Here is a 20,250-nt window from a genome sequence, read left to right as displayed (position 1 = left end):
TGAAACCTTTGAAATTAGAAAAGAGGAACTCAACATAACTGCCTCTCTACTTTATCTCGGGGTTATTTCCAACTCGTTTGCATGTTTTCGTTCAGCCTACATCCCCATCATCTCCAGACTTGATTATTAAAGGTAATTCGGGATCTCAGAAGCATTTCCCGCATCTGCTTCATTTGTTAAGAGCCTATTCACAGCTATGATTATCTGATAACTCCAGCCCTGGGAGAAAGAGTAGTGCACGGATTGTCCCATTTTACAGATGGAGAAACTCCAAGAGAAGGGAAATGATTTATACTGGAGCACACACAGGAAAAACTCAGGTGTTCTGAACTCAGCCTCATTTGTTACCCAGAAATAACAAAATTCCCAAGCAGTATGGAGAAGTGAAGAAACAAATTCCAGGTTTGTCCTGATCAGCCCCACTGATCTGAAAGAGTGTACCAGTTGTATTTGTGCCACAAGATTTGTCATTTATGAAAAAAATTTTGAATTCTCTGATAGAAGTACTGAAAGAATTTATGTCCAGAGACATAAGGAACCAGGATCCTGCCAGAAACATCCATGAATCCTACAGAAACTGGAGATAGGAGAGATCAGATGGTTTGAGAAACCCAAGAAGAGGAATCTAGGACAAGGGAAATAGGACAATAAAGGCATCCCTTTTCATGTTTCCGTAGCCTATTTTTCTCTTCTTATACTCTAGCCTATGTTCCAAAGAAGTTTACACTTAGCATTGGGGGTTGATGAAGAATGACAGAAATATTCTCTGTTGGGGGCAGAAAAAAGTCTATTTTGCCCTGAAGCAGAACTTATACCTAGAAAAGTCTGAAACTGTTCTGTGTGGTTCAGAAATTCCTGACTCTCTGAAATTCTTTTAAAAAGTCTACAAATTCAAAATTAGTTTTTATTTCTAATGTGGTAAATATCTATAAGTATAACCTACATAAACAAAAACGCTTTGGACAGAGTTTCAATAAATTGTAATATTTCGAAGATAATAGGACAAAAGTTTGAGAGCCAGTGCTATATTGCACAGAGATCATAAGTCACAGAATCATAGTGCTTGAAAATTGGTAAGGACCTCAAGTAGCCAAATTGTCCAATGCATACGCTAAAGGGATTTTCACTGTAATTTATCTGACAATTGGTCCTCCAGTCTTTGCTTGAAGACCTCCAAGAACTCACCACTCCTTCAAGGGAATGCATTGTGCTTTTATATATATTCTAATTGTGAGAAAGTCTTTTCCTAACATCATGTCTAAATTTTCCTCTTTGTGATTTCCATTGATTTTTCCTCATTCTAAGCTCTAGAGCTAAATAGTACAAGTCTAATCCTTCTTTTAAATGACTTGAAAATTTAATTCTAGACACCCCTTCCCTTCCAAGTCTACTCGTTAGACTAAACGTCTCCAGTTTCTTCACTTAATTCTCTTATACCATGGATTTAAGGCCCTCCCCTATTCTAGTTGCCCTATTTTGGACACTCTCCCACTTATCTGAAGTTATGTGACCACAGTATATGATTACTCTGCTCTGTTCAAATTAGACCCATTTTAGACATTAACTCAATGGCTTTCTTTGAAGCTTGAACATTTGTAAATCTAAAAATAAATGTTTAAAAAAAAGAGAGAGAAAAAAATTTTCCATTGTTCAAAGGACATACATTCTCATGAGGCTAGTCTTGTCTAGTCTGGGAGGAGCTGAATTTGGTTATGGTGGGGATATTATACCAAAAGGAGACTTTGAAGCAATGAACCTTGTAGCAGGTGGGGTACAAGGGACTCTGTGCACCCAGAAGAAAAAGAACAACTCAGGCCTGCCTTAAACAGAATTGTTAAGTAGATAATAATTGCACTTGCACGACACATTTCAATGCACAAAATGCTTCAGCCTGTAGTAGAGATGGCACAAGCATTGTGCAGTTGAAAGAGAACCCACAACAGAGCTTAAGAATTCTAATGCTGACAGTTAAAGCATGACCTCAGCTTTGAATTTCCTCAGCTATGAAATTGAGAAAATACTTGCACTCCCTATCTACCTCACTGATTACATGTCAAGAGGGAAAAACAAATAATGGACTTGCCTGTGCTTTATTGGTATCCATGTAATGTCAAGAGATCTAGAGGAAGGATAAACTTTCTGGGCAGGACTTATGGGAGGTTATAGTCTGATCACAGAGAATGAGAGGATGTGAGTGGGTTATTTTATAAACTGTTAGAGAAAGTACCTTTATCATTGTATATAAAATAGGGCATGTGCAAAGCTGCTCTTTTTGAGTCCAGGCAACCAGATATGTTAGCTGAACAATTTAGTAGATTATTGTGGATAACAAAGCCACAATCACCTGATTACTCACTGAGCAGGAAGAACTGATGGTTCAATGAACTTTTAAAAGGGAGTAGTTTCTCCTCAGTTGTGACTTCTCTTAATATTTGTAGATAATATGAAAGACTCAGCAAGATGAGTCTGAACCTGGGCTTCTGGTGGCATTTTGTGCTCTGTGTTTCTCTGACTTATCATAGGAGACCAAACTTTGATCCTGAGATAGATGTGTCCATTCTCAGAGACAATCTCATGAGTTGAAAGGTTGGAAATACTAGATCCATCAGTAGAGCAGGCTGGTTTCAAGATGGGTTTATACTCTTGGAAACAATGGTCAAGTGCTAAGTTGATCAGATCCCTGATGTGACTTCCCAGAAGATAGCTACCTTGAGGGGAGACAGAGCAGTGAGATAAAATATAAAAAATATAAAAATGCTTAGCCAGAAGTATAGACATTTTAGTCACTGTATCCTATTTTAAGGAGGGTTTTTTTGGTTGTTCTTTTGGTTTGTTTTGTTTGTTTTTAATGCACACTTGAGAGAGAACTTTTTATGTTAAGCACTGCTTTGTGTGTGAGAGAGAGTGGGGAATAGATATCTTTCCCATTCCTGGTTTACATTGCACACTTTTCTGTGTGCATTTGAGAGAGACTCTAAATATGAATCAAAATCCAATTTTAAACAATTTTTCTTAGGGCACTGGGGTGGGAATGGAGGGTGTAATGAATTAAAGACTGTGAAAAAAGAAGTTTAACCTGTCAGGTTAGAAGCCAGGCTTCTCACCAGAACTGAAATTGGTCTGTATTGCTTAGATGAGCAGATGGGTCCCTTAGTGGAGAGAGAGAAGAAAAGCACCCAGTATTCAAGATCAGAACTCATATAACAAATCAATTAAAATAACAAATTACCTGTTTCACAGCAGTATAAAAGATCAAATGAAATTAAGTATAGAAAGAACTTTGTAAACTATAATGCCACATATAAATGTTAGCTAGTATTATTTCATGATTTATAACCCACAAAATACCCTGTAATGTAAATTGTCATTTTGTCTTCATCACAACTTAATGAGATAAGTAAAATAGTCATTATCCCATTTTACAGAGAAGTAAATGGGGAATCATGGAAGATAAATGACTTGACCATGTTTATATACCTAGTAAATAGCAGAACTGGAACTCAAATGTAGTTTTGGGGGGTTTTTTGGAGTTTTTTTGTTTGTTTGTTTTTTAGCTCAAGCCCAGAGTGATCTCCATTATACAGTATTTTCTCTATGTATGAAGTAGATGACCATTATACTCCTTTGAAGTTTGTTATTGGAGATCTATCCTTCCCCAATAAAACCTCTCCTTTCAAGACCCTTTCTGAGTCTTATATAGGCCCTTTTTCTTAAGCATCCCATGGCTTCATGCTATCCACTAAGGAGGAGGACTACAAATCCAGTCTATCTCTATTGTATATCCACTTTAATCCCATCTAGTTCAGGTCCTCATCACTACTAACTATTCTTCTTGTCTTTGATCTCCCCATAAACCCAATCTATCCTTCATACAGCTAGCTAATGCACAGTTCAATCTTCCCCCCTGCCCCAGACTGGGGTTAAGTGACTTGCCCAGGGTCACACAGCTAGGAAGTGTTAAGTGTCTGAGACCAGATTTGAACTCGGGTCCTCCTGACTTCAGGGCTAGTGCTCTATCCACTGTGTCACCTAGCTGCCCCAGTTCAATCTTTTGCATCTGCTCAGAAACATTTTCTTCTATTGTCTCTGTTGCCTTCTATTATCTACAGAAGAAAATATAAAATCTTTGTCTTGTATTCAAGGCCCTCCACAATCTCCTTTCAAATTAATTTTCCAATAATAATTCATTCTGCCTCCTTTAACCAACTAAATCTTCCAACTTGGACTCCTCAGTGTCCTCCATTCCCATCTTCTCCTATCCTATCTTCACAGCTTTTCTCTCATCACCTTGAATAGATAAAATGGAATTTATCACCTACCCCTCCCACCCTCAATATCTCTACTTGTTGAAATGTATCTTCCTTCAAAGCCCAACTCAAATTGAGACTCCTCCATGATGATTTTCAAGATTCCTTACCCTTTCTACAACTAGAAGAGATCTCTTCCTTCTTTGAAGTCTATACCACAGTGCTGAATGTCTCTTTGTAATTCTCTGGTACATGCTTTGTATCATAGAGGCAGCTAAGTGCCATAATGGATAGAACATTTGACCTGAAACCAGAAAGCTCTGACTTCAAATCTGGCCTTAGATACTTACTAGCTGTATAAAACTGGGCAAGTCACTTAAGGTCTATTTGCTTCCATTTATTCAACCATAAAATGGGAATAATAAGGATCAAATGAGATAATATTTGTAAAGGATTGTCTTGGTTTAGCCTAGTACCTTGCACCTATACCTAGGTGTTATATAAATGCTTATTCCCTCCCTTTGACATGAGTATTTATTTGAGTATGTAACCTTTGGGACAGGTTCTGTTTCATTATTTCATATTGGTATTCCTAGTTATCTTTGTACATAATAGATACTTATTAAATATTCATTGAATATAATTAGTAAGGGGATATGACTCATTTATCAAAGTGGATTCTGGCTACTCCTTAGACCTAGAGTGTCCTTTATCACCCTTGCCTTGTGAATTTATTCTTCTTGTCTTGCTCTGTGGAGTGATAGAGACAGGAACTGCCAACTTGAGCTTGTGTTGGCTCAGGTCAATCTAGCAATTGTGGTTTAGATTAGAATGCAATGAGACTTGTGAACCATAAAATGAAAAAAGAAACTATTTTACTTAGGAGGATATTAAATTTGGATGAAGCAATTGCTCTTTGACTCTGAAACAGTTATCTATAGCAGAAATACACTCCTACACAGCTATGAGAATTCCCCCAAAATTTCCTCCAGCACCATCTCCCCGAAGACTGAAACTTTTATGCCTCAGGAAGCAAGAGAGCCAGACCAATGACAATCTCCACATCTTAAAGGGAAAACATTACAGTTTATGAACAATAAGCTCTGCTTCTATCATTTTAGACATGTGCTGGGTCCTTCATAGTGTCTGTTAGAATTTCTCAAGCTGGGGAACTTGGAAAAAGCCAGGCATAAAAGATTGGCACAATGTAATGTTCTTTCTCTCTAAATTGTAATCGTTCTCTGGGAGCAGGTTTCTTGGGGAGCTTCTGGAGGCAGCCTTAGTTTCAGTTCAGTTCAATAATTCCAAAAGCGCAGCCAGAAGTTAAAGTCCTTTACTGTCTCTTTCCAAATCTTATCTCCTTCACTTGGGGCTCAGCTAGTTTTCTGGAGGCCTTCCTCTCTCCTTGATTCCCTGAGAGCTTTTGTACGAATGTCTCCGAATCTAAAGGTTTGTCCTTCAGCCTCCAGCCTCTCGTCCTCCCAATGTCTCCAGCCAACACAAAGGTAGACATGGGAATGAATCTGACTGCCTCCAAGAGTGTGGGATTGTGGGTTTCAGTGGGCTTGTGAGAGCTCCCAGAATTTAATCCTAGTTGTGAATCTCCCGAAGTCCTCTCCTCCAAAGTCCCCTGAAGTTCTCCCAGGAAGTCCTCTCCTTGACTGAATCCTGACTCTCAATCCCCTCCCAGAGAGTGGGCTTTTATATACTCTCTAAAGGTGTGAGTCTAATGTGTGGACCAATGAGCGAACTCCTTTAAAGGTTTGAACTCTTTTAAAGGTGTGAACTAAGTACTTAAATACCTTATAAGACTCCTAACAGCACAAGGAGAAGGGCCAAAAGCACTGAACTGGTTATATAAAGCTAGAGATCAGTTATCAGAAATTAGGGGAGCTGGAGTCTGAGGACAATGTTCAGATCAGAAGTGTGCTTCATAGAATTAGTCAGGACTTTAGAGATCATATAGTCCAACCTCATTCCCTCCTACTTTACAGATGTAGAACTGAGAGCCCAAAGAAGTTAAATGATTGACCCATGTTTATGCAGATTAGTAAGTGGCAAAGTGGAGATTCAAAGGCCCCCTGTAGCCTCTGTACCCCACTAAACCACTGGCAAAATAAAACCTGCATAATGGCTAAAACCTCTTTTACTCAGGGGAATTTGAGTGTCAATTGGAGACCAACTCTTCAATCATTCCCCTTAAATCTTCACCAGGTTCCAAATCCAGGCTCCCCTTCTCTTTATCTGATTCCTGGTCCTGTATTGCCTGGATAAGAACCCTAAAAAAATCAACCAGATTTTCCCCTTCTTGGCAGCCCATCCATTCCCCTTCCACCCAGACAACCAGTGAGATCTGATCTGTTTCCATCCTTCCTGTCTGACCCTCTCTGAATAAGTATTTCCCTTCAATAAAGCTGACTGGCTTTACTTCTTCACTGCTGACTCTGCCCTTAGGCTAGCTCTGTTTTGTGATAGGGCTCTGCCCTTCCTTTTACTGAAGTTTGAAATCCCTAATTTTAACTATACTTAGACATTTCGTGACCCCAAATTTGGCAAAGCAGAGTATAAGAGACAGGTGAGGAGATATGATGTAGGGTCAGAGAAGGAGCTCCAGACCCTGGGCAAAACAAGATTATTTTCATGTTATACCCAAACCCACTCAAATCAGTCTTGTGGGCAGGAAATTGTTCATGTCTTAGTTGGAGAAATCAATCCTCATCTTTCAATTTTCCTTAAATTTGATTTACCTAGATAGTTCCCTACTGCCAATGACAACATCACCCCCATTCCTTCTAGGCAGCAACATAGACTATGAGTCATTAAATTTCATCTCAAATGTTGCTCTTTATGTGGAGCAGAGATGGTGTGAAAGGTGAGGAAGGCGACAAAATAAACAATCCTTCTCTCCTTTGTTCCAGGGAATCCCAAAGAGCTGAGCAAGTGAGATTTGGTCCTATATGTTCCTCTTTTTTTTTTCTCATCATAGTTCATTTTAGCTAAAAATCAAGGCACATTGACCTGAAAAGCAGAAAGTCGTCATTTGCCCTCTGTTCTTTCTCTATTCTAAGGAGTTCTTTGCATATGATGGACTTCTTCAGCAGTCTGGGGAAGACAACAGACCCCTTCTTAGTATTGTGTTTTTGAAAAATAATCTAAGTATTTCAGGTAGAAGTTAGTGAGAAGAACATGTAATTTTTCCCCCTATCCAAGATCACAGACCTCCAAGCTAAGAAGTCTTGCTCTATACCCCCTTGTATCATGAGATCCAGCTCCTTTCTGTTCTTGAAGATAGAAAGTGTCTACCTGGAAAACCTCAGCATTCAGTGTGGTTGAACAACCTAATAAAAAAGAGGCTTGGGCTGACTTATGAGCTAATAAAAATACTTTATTGTATGCAAGATCATTGAATGTTAGAGCTGAAAGAGATATTAGATTGTATGATGTAATGGCCCTCTTTCTTCAGATAAGTAAACTAATATCTTAAATGGCAGTATTGGAACTTGATGGAAAAAGAACTGGATTTGGTGTCAGGAGCGAATGAGTTTAGAATCTTGCCTCTGACATTCTTTTGGTTTATTGTGAGAATAGGCAAGTTTTGTCTTCTTTCTATACCTCAGTTTTCCCATCTGTAAAATGGCAATAATATTTTCATTAGGATCAAATGAGATTATAAATGCAAACATTTGGCAAAATTTAAGGCACTTTATAAATGTCAGCTAAGTGACTTGTCCAAGGTATCACAGTATGATTTTTAGAGCTTGACTGCAAAGACACTAAAACAAATTAAGAACATGACGTTAAGAAGTCTTTACAAAAAACAACAACACACTTTTGTTCACTAAACATACATTCAGAGGATACAGAATATATAACCTTAACCCTAGGGAGGGAGTGGGGGAACTGAGTGGGAAAGAAGTGCTGTTGGTATTATGGGAAGCCAGAGATAATAGTATCTCCATGCACAGTAAATGCTTAATGAGCACTATTTAATTGTATTGACATCATTAAGTAAAACTTTCTCTTTTGGCAGATAGGAAACCTGAGGCCCACAAAGCCCGAGATGACTGATCCATCATTATATTATTAATAAGTAGAAGTACTGTTCAAACTCAAACTTTCTAAATGTAGCTCTAATATTCTTTTTACAAGACCATGCTGCCTCTCATCCCATCATGCCTTTGTTCCTCCTCCCCCTACCCACTTCATCTACCATGGGCAAAGAGATTAGACCCCCACCAGAACAGCAGCATTGAGATGCCTTCTACTCGGGGAAACAAAGGCTGCCTAGAAAGGAGAGATCACAAGTGCCGTTCCCTGCCCCCTTCCTCAGATACTTCTTCCCTAATCCCCTGCATGCCTTACCTGCCTCCTGCTGACTACAGCCAGATTCATATTGAGCCCCAAACCTTTAGCACCAAGGACTCTACATTGGCAATGGGGTTTTTATGACATTGTTGAACCTGACTTGGTCGTTCAGGGGCATTTCCTCGTCCTCAGGCTTCCTAAATCTTTGCTTCAAGGAACAGCACAGTTAGAAAGGACTAAAGTGAAAAACTGAAGAGGTTTCCATAAAGCACCAGATTTTTAAAAAGCAGGCTGTGACAAAACAGGTACCTGAGACCCAATGATTTCTGCCCTAGGACTTTCCATTTTAACACAAGACAGTGAAGACTATTTAGGAGGAGAACAAAGAGATTGGTGGTACAAAGACATTTCATCCCTTGTAGATCATGCTCACCTAAGGGGATCCAAGCCCAACTTCCTTCTGCCCCCCCTCCAGCATCAAGGAAAACAGAAAACTGCCTCTATAGCTAAGGCCTGCCCTAGTTAGGAAGCGGTTTCAGGAGGGAGCAGAGCAATTCCTTTAAAGGGACCCCAACATTTTGGGTTGTCCAAAGTTCTGTGCAAGAATGATTCAAAGTACAAAATCATTTGGATTGGGTAGATGTTGCCAGCAAAGACAGGCAGTGTAAACACTGATAGTCAATTGCCTTCAAGTCTTTAAAAGTAGTTTAGGATTCATGCAAACAACTGCAAAAGACATTTTCAATTCCATTTTCTTGGAATGGCAAAGTTGGCTCAGGAGGATGCTGGTCTCCTTAGATCCACCAGGTCCCTCAACCTGGTGCTTGTAGGAACAAGCAGGTTAGGGCCGCTGCAGGAAGGACAGAGATGATCATGACTTTTAGTGATTATGGTGAGGGTCCTGATATTTCTTCCTCAGGATTATCTGTGTGCTTTAAAAGTGAATAAGACATCGAATTCTCCACCTAGAGGGGGAAAAAAGAGATGAGAAAGAATTGGAGAAGTAGGCTATGTAGAGCAGAACAGATAAGAGAAATATGATACAGTCCAACAAATGAAGGGGAGAAGAGGATGGGGTGGGCTGTGTAGGGAGGGGCTGAGGTACCACACTTACCTCGGTCTTTCCTAACTCAAGAGGAGTATTGGCTGTGAATGAAAAGAAAAGTTGTCAAAAGTTGCCACATTAAAGGATTTATAACATATTAGAAATACTGTTGCTATTGCTGCTATTTGCATAGATTAAGACAGGAGCTAAGAAGTACAAGCCAGTCCTCCCTAATTAAAAAAAAAAAATGATCCACACTGGTGCCCCATCTTCAGCCCATTTCTGTAAGCCAAGAGAGAGGTGGCCAAAACCCTTCCCTGAACTAGTCTTACCTCCTGGCCCCATAGCTGCTGGCCAGTCTGCAGCACATGGAGCTCCATTCCAGAGCCCCAACTCCTTACCCTTCTTAGCTAAAAGTCTTCTTCTACTAATGACATTGAATTCGAACCCAGGAGACCTGGATTTGAATCCCATTTCTGCCTCTTAGAATCTGCCTTCTGTGTACTGGAAAGAGGGCTGAATTTAGAGTCAAAGCAGATCTCTGCTATCTATGTGCCTTTGATCAAATCACTTAATTTATGGGTCTCAATTACTTCATCTATAAAATAAAAATAATAATGCTTATACTAATTAACCCATAAGGTCATTGTGAGGATTAAATTATATTATGATCTCCCTTCTCTTCACTACTGATCTCTCAGTGCTCCCGAGAGTCCCATACTAGCCCTACATATCCCTTATTCCCCTTTCTGAGAAACGCTGTCCTGAACTCTTGGTTGCATAGGCTTTGCTATGTAATATCTCCACTTATTACATGTCCAGTGTTGTCTTAGCTATGGTATAGAGCTGACCAAGAGAAATGAATGTCTGCCCTCCTCACAAGCTTTGTTGAGTTCCCACAAACCTCTTTTTCTTTACCCTCTGGTTCACCATGCAGTTCCAAATTGGGCAAGGTGTATTTGTGTCCCACCATGCACTAGGATCCCATCTCCAGTGTTGTCCCAGCCATGCTATAGAGCTGACCAAGAGAATTCAGCTTCTGCCCTCCTTGCAAGTTTGTTGAGTTCCCATAAACCTCCTTTTCTTTAGCTTCTGGTTCACCATGCAGTTCCAACTTAGGCAAGGTGTATTTGTGTCCCACCAAACACTAGGACAGTCAGAGAGCCACCTGTATTCACTTGGTTTCTCTAGGAGATTTTCTCCTAGTTCTTTGTGCTGTCTGGGAGAGCTAAGACAGGGTATATATAAGATTAGAGGGATGATAAGACAGAGCCATGAACCTTGGGACCAATGACTAGAGAAAAGGTTTTGATTAAAGGAGAAAGACTCCTCCTTAAAGCCTCACACCATTCAGTAAGATACTTTCTAAATCAGTGGGAATTCAATAAGTACAAAAACTTTCAGATTTGTACTCTGGATCATAGACCAGGAGAGATGGTAAAGCAGGTGGAGAAGCACTAATCCTCATCTCATGGAAAAATGTCTGTGTCCAAGACTCAACAGTCATGTTGAGCTACTACCATCCCCTTCCCTTCCCCATCCTACTTCCAGGATGGACTAAGGATTCCATCTTCCCTGAGAGTATTCAATTAAGACTCCAAATGACTGAGGCACCTTCATCTAGCACTTAGGTTTTTCAGGGAAACTTGGTTGGAAGCATGGAAAGAAAGAGAAAGATAGCCAAGTGCACTGAAAAGAGGCCAAATTACAATTTAGAGAACTGCTGTTCCATTTGTGTGACCTCAAATAAACTTTTTAATCTTTCTAAGCCCCCATTTCCTCATCTGTAAAGTCAGGAGACTTTGTTAGATGACTCAGAAAATCCCTTACTACTCTAGCTCTGTGATCCTCTGAAATTTCAATCATTGCTTTCCCATTTCCACTGTTCCAACTTAGGGCGTAGTTGAAGAATCCAATTGGGATACCCCTAGCCCAAGGAAAAGGCAGTGATCATTAGTAAATCAAGATCAGTGTCCAAAGAGACAAAACTGCTGATAATTTAAGTGGAATAGTGAGGGGGTGTATTTCGATCTTCAGTGACTAGATTAATCTCTCTCAGTTTTTTACCACTTCTCTTATCAAATCTTTGTTTCTCCATCAAGTTAAGTTTTTCAAGGGATACATTATGAAGTTCTTTTCTTTTGTTTTGTTTTGTTTTAGCTCCAAGCTACTGCCCCAGAGTCTGTAGGGTAAAAGAACCTCCCCTCATTAAAGAATCTCACAATTATAGGCCAGGGTATGGTTGGGGATTTTCTAGGCCAGGGGGAAAAAAATGGTATTAATCTAATGTCTGGGGAAAGACAGGGTCAGGATATTGACCAAAAAGAGGGTCCATTGAATAAGAAATCAAGGGGAACCACATACCTGGTTTCTTGTATTTGTAGTAATACAGGAGGGCAGCAGCAATTACAGCAATCACAATCACCAGGACCGATACTATTATAACCACTTTTGTGGTACTTGATTCTCCTCCTGATTTTGGAAGAGAGAAATCTCAAGATACACAGTACTTCTCCTTTTCTACCTCTACCCTGTCCTTACCCTCCAGGACTGCTTTCCTTTATTCCTCCCTTATCTTTAGTAGCCAATAAATCTTAACTCCTTCTTCAAAAAGCCTTTCCCAGTCCTTAATTCTACAACCTTCCCTATAAGATGAGCTCCAATTGGTCCTGTATATAAATATATCTTGATTATACAGAATTGCTTGCATGTTATCTTTCCCATTAGATTGTAAGCTTCTTAAAGACATAGACTGTTTTTTTTTCTTTCTTTCTTTATATCCACAGAGCTAAACATAGTATGGAACTTAACACAAAATAAATTTTTAAAAAATATTTTTATTGATTTGATCCAGGCTCCATCACTATACTAATGGAGGCCTTCACTCATAACTGGCAGTGGAGCTCCAAGAGAGGGAAGAAAAGACACTCCTAAAATCTCTCTTAGAGAAGTTATTTGCACAGATTAATACAGTCTCTGGATACTTGGATACAGAACTATCCTGAAAAAGATGGCCTAAGAGATGACAGAGAAAAGGTTATGGGGTTCTAGGACTACTTTATTTATTTAATAGCTTTTTAGATACAAAACATATGCGTGGGTAATTTTTCAACACTGACCCTTGCAAAAACTTCTGTTTCACCTTTACCTCCTCCACCCCCTCCCATAGATGGCAGGTAGTCCCATACATGTTAAATATGTTAAAGTATATGTTAAATACAATATATGTATACAGTTATCTTGTTGTGCAAAAAAAGATCAGATTTAGAAAGAAGGTAAAAAAAATAACCTGAGAAGAAAAAAACAAACAAACAAACAAAAAAACAAGCAGACAAAAACAGAAAGAGTGGAAATGTTATGTTGTGGTCCATACTCATTTCCCAATGTTCTTTCTCTGATTCTGTTCATTACAGATCATCTGGAACTGATTTGGATCCTCTCATTGTTGAAGAGAGCCACGCTGGGACTACTTTATAAGTTATGTATCCATATGATCTCTCCCTAATTAGAGAGTTCTATTGATAAAAGCTAGCTTCTTTAAGCTTATGATTTGGAATCTATATTCTCGAAAGGAGGTGAGCATAGAGAAACTAAGTCTCTGGCTAGGACTGCTAAAAGCCCTGCTCATCTGACTTGATTATCACCATAGAAAAACTGCATTCCAATCCTACTGCTGGGTTGTCATGAAGACATCCCATCTCTCTGAACTTCAATTTGTTACCTCTAAAAGGATAATGATAATGCATGTGGATTGTGTGGAGTGTGTACATAGAGAGATCAAATGAAACGTATATCAAAAAATGCTTTGTAAACCTAAAAACGCTATCTAAATGTCCAATTAGTCCCATTATCTCTTCCTAGTTTTTCTTTGTCCAACTCATAAGAACTACATAATCTTGGTCCTGGGTATCTATCTCTTCCCCTCAAATGCTTTGATCAAGACTTTCTTACCTTGGACATGGATAATCACAGCTGCAGATGGATGGCTAACATGTCCTATGACTCCTGTACAGAAGTAAGTTCCACTGTGCGTATAATTCACTTGAGAAACAAAATAGTTGAAACTCTCATATTCATACTTTAAGGCTTTGTTGTTGTGGTAGTATATAACTTTGTGCAGCAGCTTGTTCTTCCAACTGTGACACCTCAAGGTCATAGATTCACCTACATTGAATTCTAATCTCTCTACTTGGAGGAGCACCCAATCTGAAAGACAAACACAAAGGCCATTGGCTTTGAATATTTCAGCTTGTCCTAGTGCCTTGGGCCACCCAAGGCTTCCTGCCATGAAAAGCATGAGAAATGTCACCTGCTAGAATCTGCCCACATGTTCTGGTTGCTGTTTGTCTTTCATTTTCAAAGAGAGCCAATGACGTCCTAGGATGAACTGGACTTAAAAGAGGAAGAGTTCCATAAATCATCAGATTCATTCTCTCTTCTGGAGTCATCAGATGGAACCACATGGGAGAATTGAATACCAGATAAACACCAAGGTAGATGAGCAACCCAGAAAAGGATGTGGCAAACCCTCATACCAGGGATAATAGCCCTGCTTGAACACCCATCTGCCCACATATAATCCAAAGGACTCACCACATATCAGAACCCAATAATTAGGGGGGAGGAACATGCAGGTAAGACAAACATGGGGGCAACTTGGGAAAAAATTAAAGAGCTAGGCAGGGGCTTAAAATATTGTAGAGAATGTGGGTTTTTTTATAATATGGAGTCAGAACCCTTCATCTGATGTTAGTACATTGTGGTGAACCAGCCATGGGACTCTCCTGCTCAACCCTCTACAAGGACTCCACATTGTTTCTTGGGAAAAATGCAAATTCCTTTGTTTAGCTTTTAAAGGCTTTTACAACCTAGCCAGCCTCAGTGGGCATCATTCTCCCCTCTCTTGTATTTGAATAATCAACCAAACTGACCTTCTCTTTGTTCCTTCCATGCAATCTTTAGTTCCCAACTCTATGCTTTTCCACTGACCATCTCTACACCCCACTTTCTACCCTCTGTTATTGGAATGAACTCCTTCCTGACCTTTCCCTCATAAAGCCCCTCTCTTACTGTAAGTCAAAGCTCAAGCAATATCTTCTGCACAAAGCCCTTCCCGGTCCTCTCAATTGCTAGCAGACCTTCATTTCAAAATTCTTTATACATATTTATACTTATTAATTTTATATATATATATATTGTATATATTACATGTAATGTATGTATATGTGTGTATACATGTATTTATTATATATAATGTAAGCTTTTTGTACCTGGAATTATTTCATTCTCTGTATTTGTATTTCTAGTTCTTATTAAATGGAAGGCCTTTAATAAATATTAATTGATGGATTAAATCTAGGTTCCTAATCTTCTGGTCACTTAGGAGGGAGTTTTAGAAATTTCCTGACAGAGATGAATAGTGAAAATAGAGCCACTGAGAGAAACTTAGCCAAGTCAGTCATATCTCAGTCAGGGCAATAGTGAAAAGAAGAATTAAAATAACATATGAATTTTTCAGGAACTCTCCCACCCATCCCTCTTGACATTTGTTCTACCAATAAACAGGATATGTCCCTTTCCAGGCTATATTATAAGCAGATTTCACCTCTTCACCTTCCATTCTACCTTACCCCAGACTCCTTATCTTTCACTTACCACTAGAGACTTGTAGTTTCACAGAGTTGCTGAGGGCAGTTTGTTTTGTCCGGCACTGATAATGTCCACCATCATTGTAACTGACAGCTGGGATGGTATAGGAGTCCTGATGGTTGGGGAAAATTGTCCCATTGTGGAACCATTCGATATTATCCTCTCCAGGAGTCTGGAAGCCTTCACAGGTCAAAGTCACATTGTCATCTCGGAGCACATTGAACCATGGGGGGTCCAGGGTCAGAATTGCCTGTGGAGGACCTGATGAGAGTAGAGAAGAGAATGGAATGAAGAAAATCCCAGATCTGAGAGGAGGACTCTAGTAAGAGGCACAGAGAATGGAATGAAGCACATACAGCTTGAGTTTGGGGAAGTGTAAAGTAGACACAAAGTCAGAGCTGGGTCAACTGCTGGTGGCTATTTTCTACACATTGATGCCATCTTGAGTCATGGGGTCAAGGACCTTTCCCAGAGGGTAGACAACTCCCTAAGGATACCCTAAGTCCCTTCTGCTTGGCAAAGAAAAAAAAATTCCCCACCAACAAAACCCCATCTCAGGGAAAGTTAGAGTGAATGATCTCCAAAACTTAGGGGAAGTCCTGAAAATCTCTGAGTCAGTATTGTTCTGCAGAAAGGATACTCTTTCTGCAGGAAGATGGAGGATCACATTTGTCTCCCCATTCCAAGATCAGACATCCCAGTACCTACTAGCTGCTAGACTTATCAAGGATCTGAATCTCTGCCCCTGTACCTCCTTCTCCAATCACTCAGCTGACATACATCAGAGATCCAAAATCTAAGCATAATAAATGTACAGACACATAAATGATGCACAATGCATATATATATATATATATATATATATATAGTAAGTAATATACTCAATAGATAGCAGTACCTAAAGACTGTGAGCTCATTGAGGGAAGGGATATTTTTTTTTGCCTTTCTTTGTATCCATTTCTTCGACATCGCAGACACTTAAAAAATACTTGTTGACTTGATCCACACAGCACAGACATATAGATGGAAGATCTCAATTCAAATTCAGGTTCAAACACTTATTACTGAATCACCCTGAGTGAGTTATAACCTTAAACTGCCTCAAGTCCCATCTGTAAAATGGGGACACATTAGAGAAGAAGAGTTGAACATGACTGAAGGACCTAAAGATAATTATCTCTTGAGGAAGAGGATTGAGTTTTTGGCAATATAAAGAACTAACAGCTTTGGGGGAAAGAAGGGAAAAGAGAGTTATCTCACTGACAGTTGCTACCTTACTGTCTTAAAATCTCCCTTTCCCTTTAATCAGCTGGGTTCAAGGCAGGATACTAGCTACCATCCTGATACTATACTGTATTATATTCTACTGATATGGATGTTTGGGGAGGAGTTTGGGACTAGGAAGTAGTTTAGAAAAAAAAAAAAGGCCAAAACTGAATTCAGAACTTACCGTTACTCCTGATGGCTGGAGCTGCAAGAGACCAGAAAATAGGAATTAGATCAGGATAGGGAACTCAGTGGCAAAATAGCTACAGCATAGAACTGCCACCAGCCAATTAGGGAGCCACAGAAGGCTGTTGTGCAATCAATCTTTTCCCAGTGTTCCTCAGAACTAGCTGGAATAATACATAGTGATTAAGAAGTCCCCTTTCTCAACCAAAAAAAAAAAAAAAAAAAAAAATTACCTACCACCTGCTCGGTGACATTTGAAATTCTATCATTAGAGACATTCCTGTAGCTTAATATTTTCTTCTCTTTTAAAATATAAACATCTTTCTCCCTGTGTGAATGAATTTATTAATTAAATCCTTTCTTGAGAGTGGGATTTATCATGAATAGGGAGAAAGAAAAAGGAAGGAGACTCTCTGGAGGACTGGCTATGTCTGATTGTACTTTTTCTTCTTTTTCGTTTTGTTTTGTTTTATGATTATCTTTCTTATGTTATTTATTTTTTGACATTCTTTTCTTTTTTTAAAAAAAGTTTGGATTCTAAATTCTCTTTTTCCTTTCCACCCTTACCCACTAAGAAGACAAGAAATTATGTTTAACTTCCCTATAATATGTCTATAATATAATATGACATAATAATAATAATATTGTCTATAATAGATTGCTTGCTGTCTTGGGAAGGGGGAAGGGAAGAGAGGAAGGGAGAAAAATTTGGAACTAAAAACCTTCCATAAATGAATGTTGAAAACTATCTTTACATGTAATTTGGAAAAAATAAAATTATTGTTAAGTGAGAAGGCAAGAAATGTTATATCAATTATGCATGGGAAATCATGCAAAGCATATTTCTATAATACTAGCTATGCTTTTTAAGAATTATGAAAGGCTATGGGCACTGCATAACTTGCTTAAGATTTGTGAGGATCCACTATTTAACTATACTATGCAGCAGTTAAAACACTGGGCCTAGGCAGGAAAATCTGAGTTCAGAACTAAACCTCAGACACTTTCTAGCTGTGTGATCCTGGGCAGGTTTCCTTATTACTGTCTGCCTCATAACAACAGCACTGGCTTGTTATAATGATCAAATGAGATAATACTTTTAAAACACTTTGCAAACTTTACTATTTAAATGCTAGTTCTTATTATTAGCAAAAAGGCAGGTTTGGATCCTTGATTGAACAGGGGAATAAGGCCAGGGATGTTAGGATACTCGGAGATTGGTCAGAGGGAGGGTCCAGGAAAATCAAAACTTCCCCCCATGTAGAGAGAAGAGAGAAAGAGCAGTGTGCTATGAGAAAAGCATCTCCCTAGCAATGAAAATTAAAAGAACTGCAGATGTGTAAGAGTCTTAGGTTGAGGAACTGGTCTGCAAGTCAGGAGACATGGCAGTGTGATCTCAAGAAAGAAAGTCCCTTCATTTATCAAGCATTTATGATATGTGGGCTCGGCAATTTACAGACTGTGACTTTGAGCTAAACATGTGAGGCTCGTCTTTAAATAGGAAAATTAGATGAGATGGTATCTGGGATCTTTTGGGCTCTAAAGTTCTATTCTAGCCTTTGCTTTCCCTCATTTTCACAACCAAGCACTGCCCATTATCAGTTCAACTTCCTCTGCTTAGTGAAGTAGATTGAGGTGGGGGCAGCTATATAGCACAGTAGATAGAGTATCAGCCTTGAAGTCAGAAGGACCTGAGTTCAAATGTGGCCTCAGACTCTTAACACTTGTTAGCTAAGTGATCCTGGGCAAGTCATTCAACCCCAATTGCCTCAGCAAAAATAATAATAAGTAGATTGAAGGGGTAATGTAGTCCCCAGTTCCCACTGAGTTGAATCAAAAGGTGACTGGATTTGATAGAGATATGGAACATCCTGGAATCTGTCTAGTTACCAATATATGCTGTTTGCCATTTGAGAAAAGTGAAGAGGAATGTCTGCCATGATCTACTGTGGGCAAATCTGAAGCCCCTTGAGTATGTTTTGGCCTTGATGCTGTAGGAGATTCACATTCAGTATATCTCATCTAAAGTTAAAATCTGATCTGGAGACGCTGCACCAAAATCAGAAGCTGGTATGGCTTTTGAGCCAGAAGATTTGAGTACAAATGACAACCTTTGATTGCTACCTTCGCTATCTTGAACAAATCAGTTAGCCTCCTTAGCTTTGTTTTTTTTTTTTTCCTCTAAAAAATGGGGGGAACAAGGAGGCATTTAAGTGACCACTAAAATTTCTTCCAACTCTAAATCTTTGATCCAAGGTCATAGCTTGCACTATATTCTGTAACACTCATTCTACTTCCCCACTGCCTCCATTCCATATATCTGAAGGAAAAAAACCCATAATTATCTTAATTATTTAAGACTCATAATCTACTTTTCTGAACTGGGGTTCTGGCTTTTCCCGTTCTCTTGTTAAACACTTCCCTTCCCTCAATAAGGAAAGCCAGCTTTAGATCTAGGAGAGGAAACAAACAACTTCAAATCCTTCACGAGTTGAGCTGCAGAGGGAGAAATACCCTGAACCACCTCTTGACTGCAGCAATTTGATTCCACTTTGGCTATTAAAATAGAAACATCCTGGAAATGTCTGTCTGACACTGAGTGGTCATCAGCCAGTTATACCATAGAGAGGGACAGCTTTTCAAAGAGTAGGCCACAAAATGAGGAAGACACAAAAACCAGGGTGCCTGATCAGGACAGGACGCCTAAATAAGAATCAACTTTCACTTTACTTAGGGAGAGCTGGAAGAATCAGCATTGTTGACATGGGACTGTTCAGCAACATTAACAACTCTCCTATGTCCTAATTCTAAGGAAATGATTATGTTTTGCTTCTTCCCTTTCCTATCCTACCTCCCTTCTCCCAATGCTTTCCTCCCAAGGTAGGGGTCCCCCCCACCAAAGACTCCTGAGCTTGAACTGGCCCTTTGCTTTTGTCCCCTTATTTTCTGCTCCATTAAGCTCAGACTCACCTAGACACAACAGTGCTACCCACAGCAGCACAGAGCTGGTAGTGATGAAAGGCTGGGGAACCCACAGTCCCCCCCATGGCAGGCAGGGATTGCCAGGAAATGGACTCCAAGCAGCACAGAGATTCAGAAAATAGCAGCATACACCCGCTCCACCAATCCTAACACAATCCACTCCTGAGGACATGTAATCACTCCTTCTAAAAGAGGAAGCAAGCACTGGCCTTCTATCTCAGAATCTCCTCCCCTCCCACCCCTTTCACTGACCCTCCTCCTACTGAACTCCCCCTTCTTTCTGCTCCCTCCCTTTTTACCAGTGGAATGCTGGGTTTCCTGGCTCAGCTCCCACACAGCTGGAACCAACTCATTACACAACTTTAAATTCAGAGAAATCTACTAGATAGATAAAAACTACCCCACCCTGGCTTTGGTGGAACCCAAGCTGTAAAGTTTCACTGGAAGTAGAGTGTGTATGTGTGTTATATATTTATATATATATATATATATATATATATATATATATATAGAGAGAGAGAGAGAGAGAGAGAGAGAGAGAGAGAGAGAGAGAGAGACAGAGAGACAGAG

General features: G+C 39.5%; 1 protein-coding gene across 1 annotated transcript; it reads right to left on the bottom strand.

Annotated features, from left to right (window-relative positions):
* Nucleotides 1–7,611: 7,611 nt before the first annotated feature.
* On the bottom strand, nucleotides 7,612–19,913 carry LOC141541866 (low affinity immunoglobulin gamma Fc region receptor II-like). Its single transcript, XM_074266440.1, has 7 exons — nucleotides 19,669–19,913; nucleotides 16,697–16,717; nucleotides 15,253–15,507; nucleotides 13,549–13,803; nucleotides 11,962–12,069; nucleotides 9,667–9,698; nucleotides 7,612–9,517 (listed from the first exon to the last, which is right to left on the bottom strand). The coding sequence occupies exons 1-7, from the start codon at nucleotides 19,850–19,852 to the stop codon at nucleotides 9,440–9,442; spliced, it is 933 nt and encodes a 310-aa protein (XP_074122541.1). The 5' UTR covers nucleotides 19,853–19,913; the 3' UTR covers nucleotides 7,612–9,439.
* Between the last annotated feature and the right edge of the window lie 337 nt (nucleotides 19,914–20,250).

This window comes from Sminthopsis crassicaudata, chromosome 4 (assembly GCF_048593235.1).
Source record: "Sminthopsis crassicaudata isolate SCR6 chromosome 4, ASM4859323v1, whole genome shotgun sequence".
Taxonomy (NCBI): domain Eukaryota; kingdom Metazoa; phylum Chordata; class Mammalia; order Dasyuromorphia; family Dasyuridae; genus Sminthopsis; species Sminthopsis crassicaudata.
Note: the sequence above shows the minus strand (reverse complement) of the source record. Positions and strands in the feature narration are given on the sequence as shown.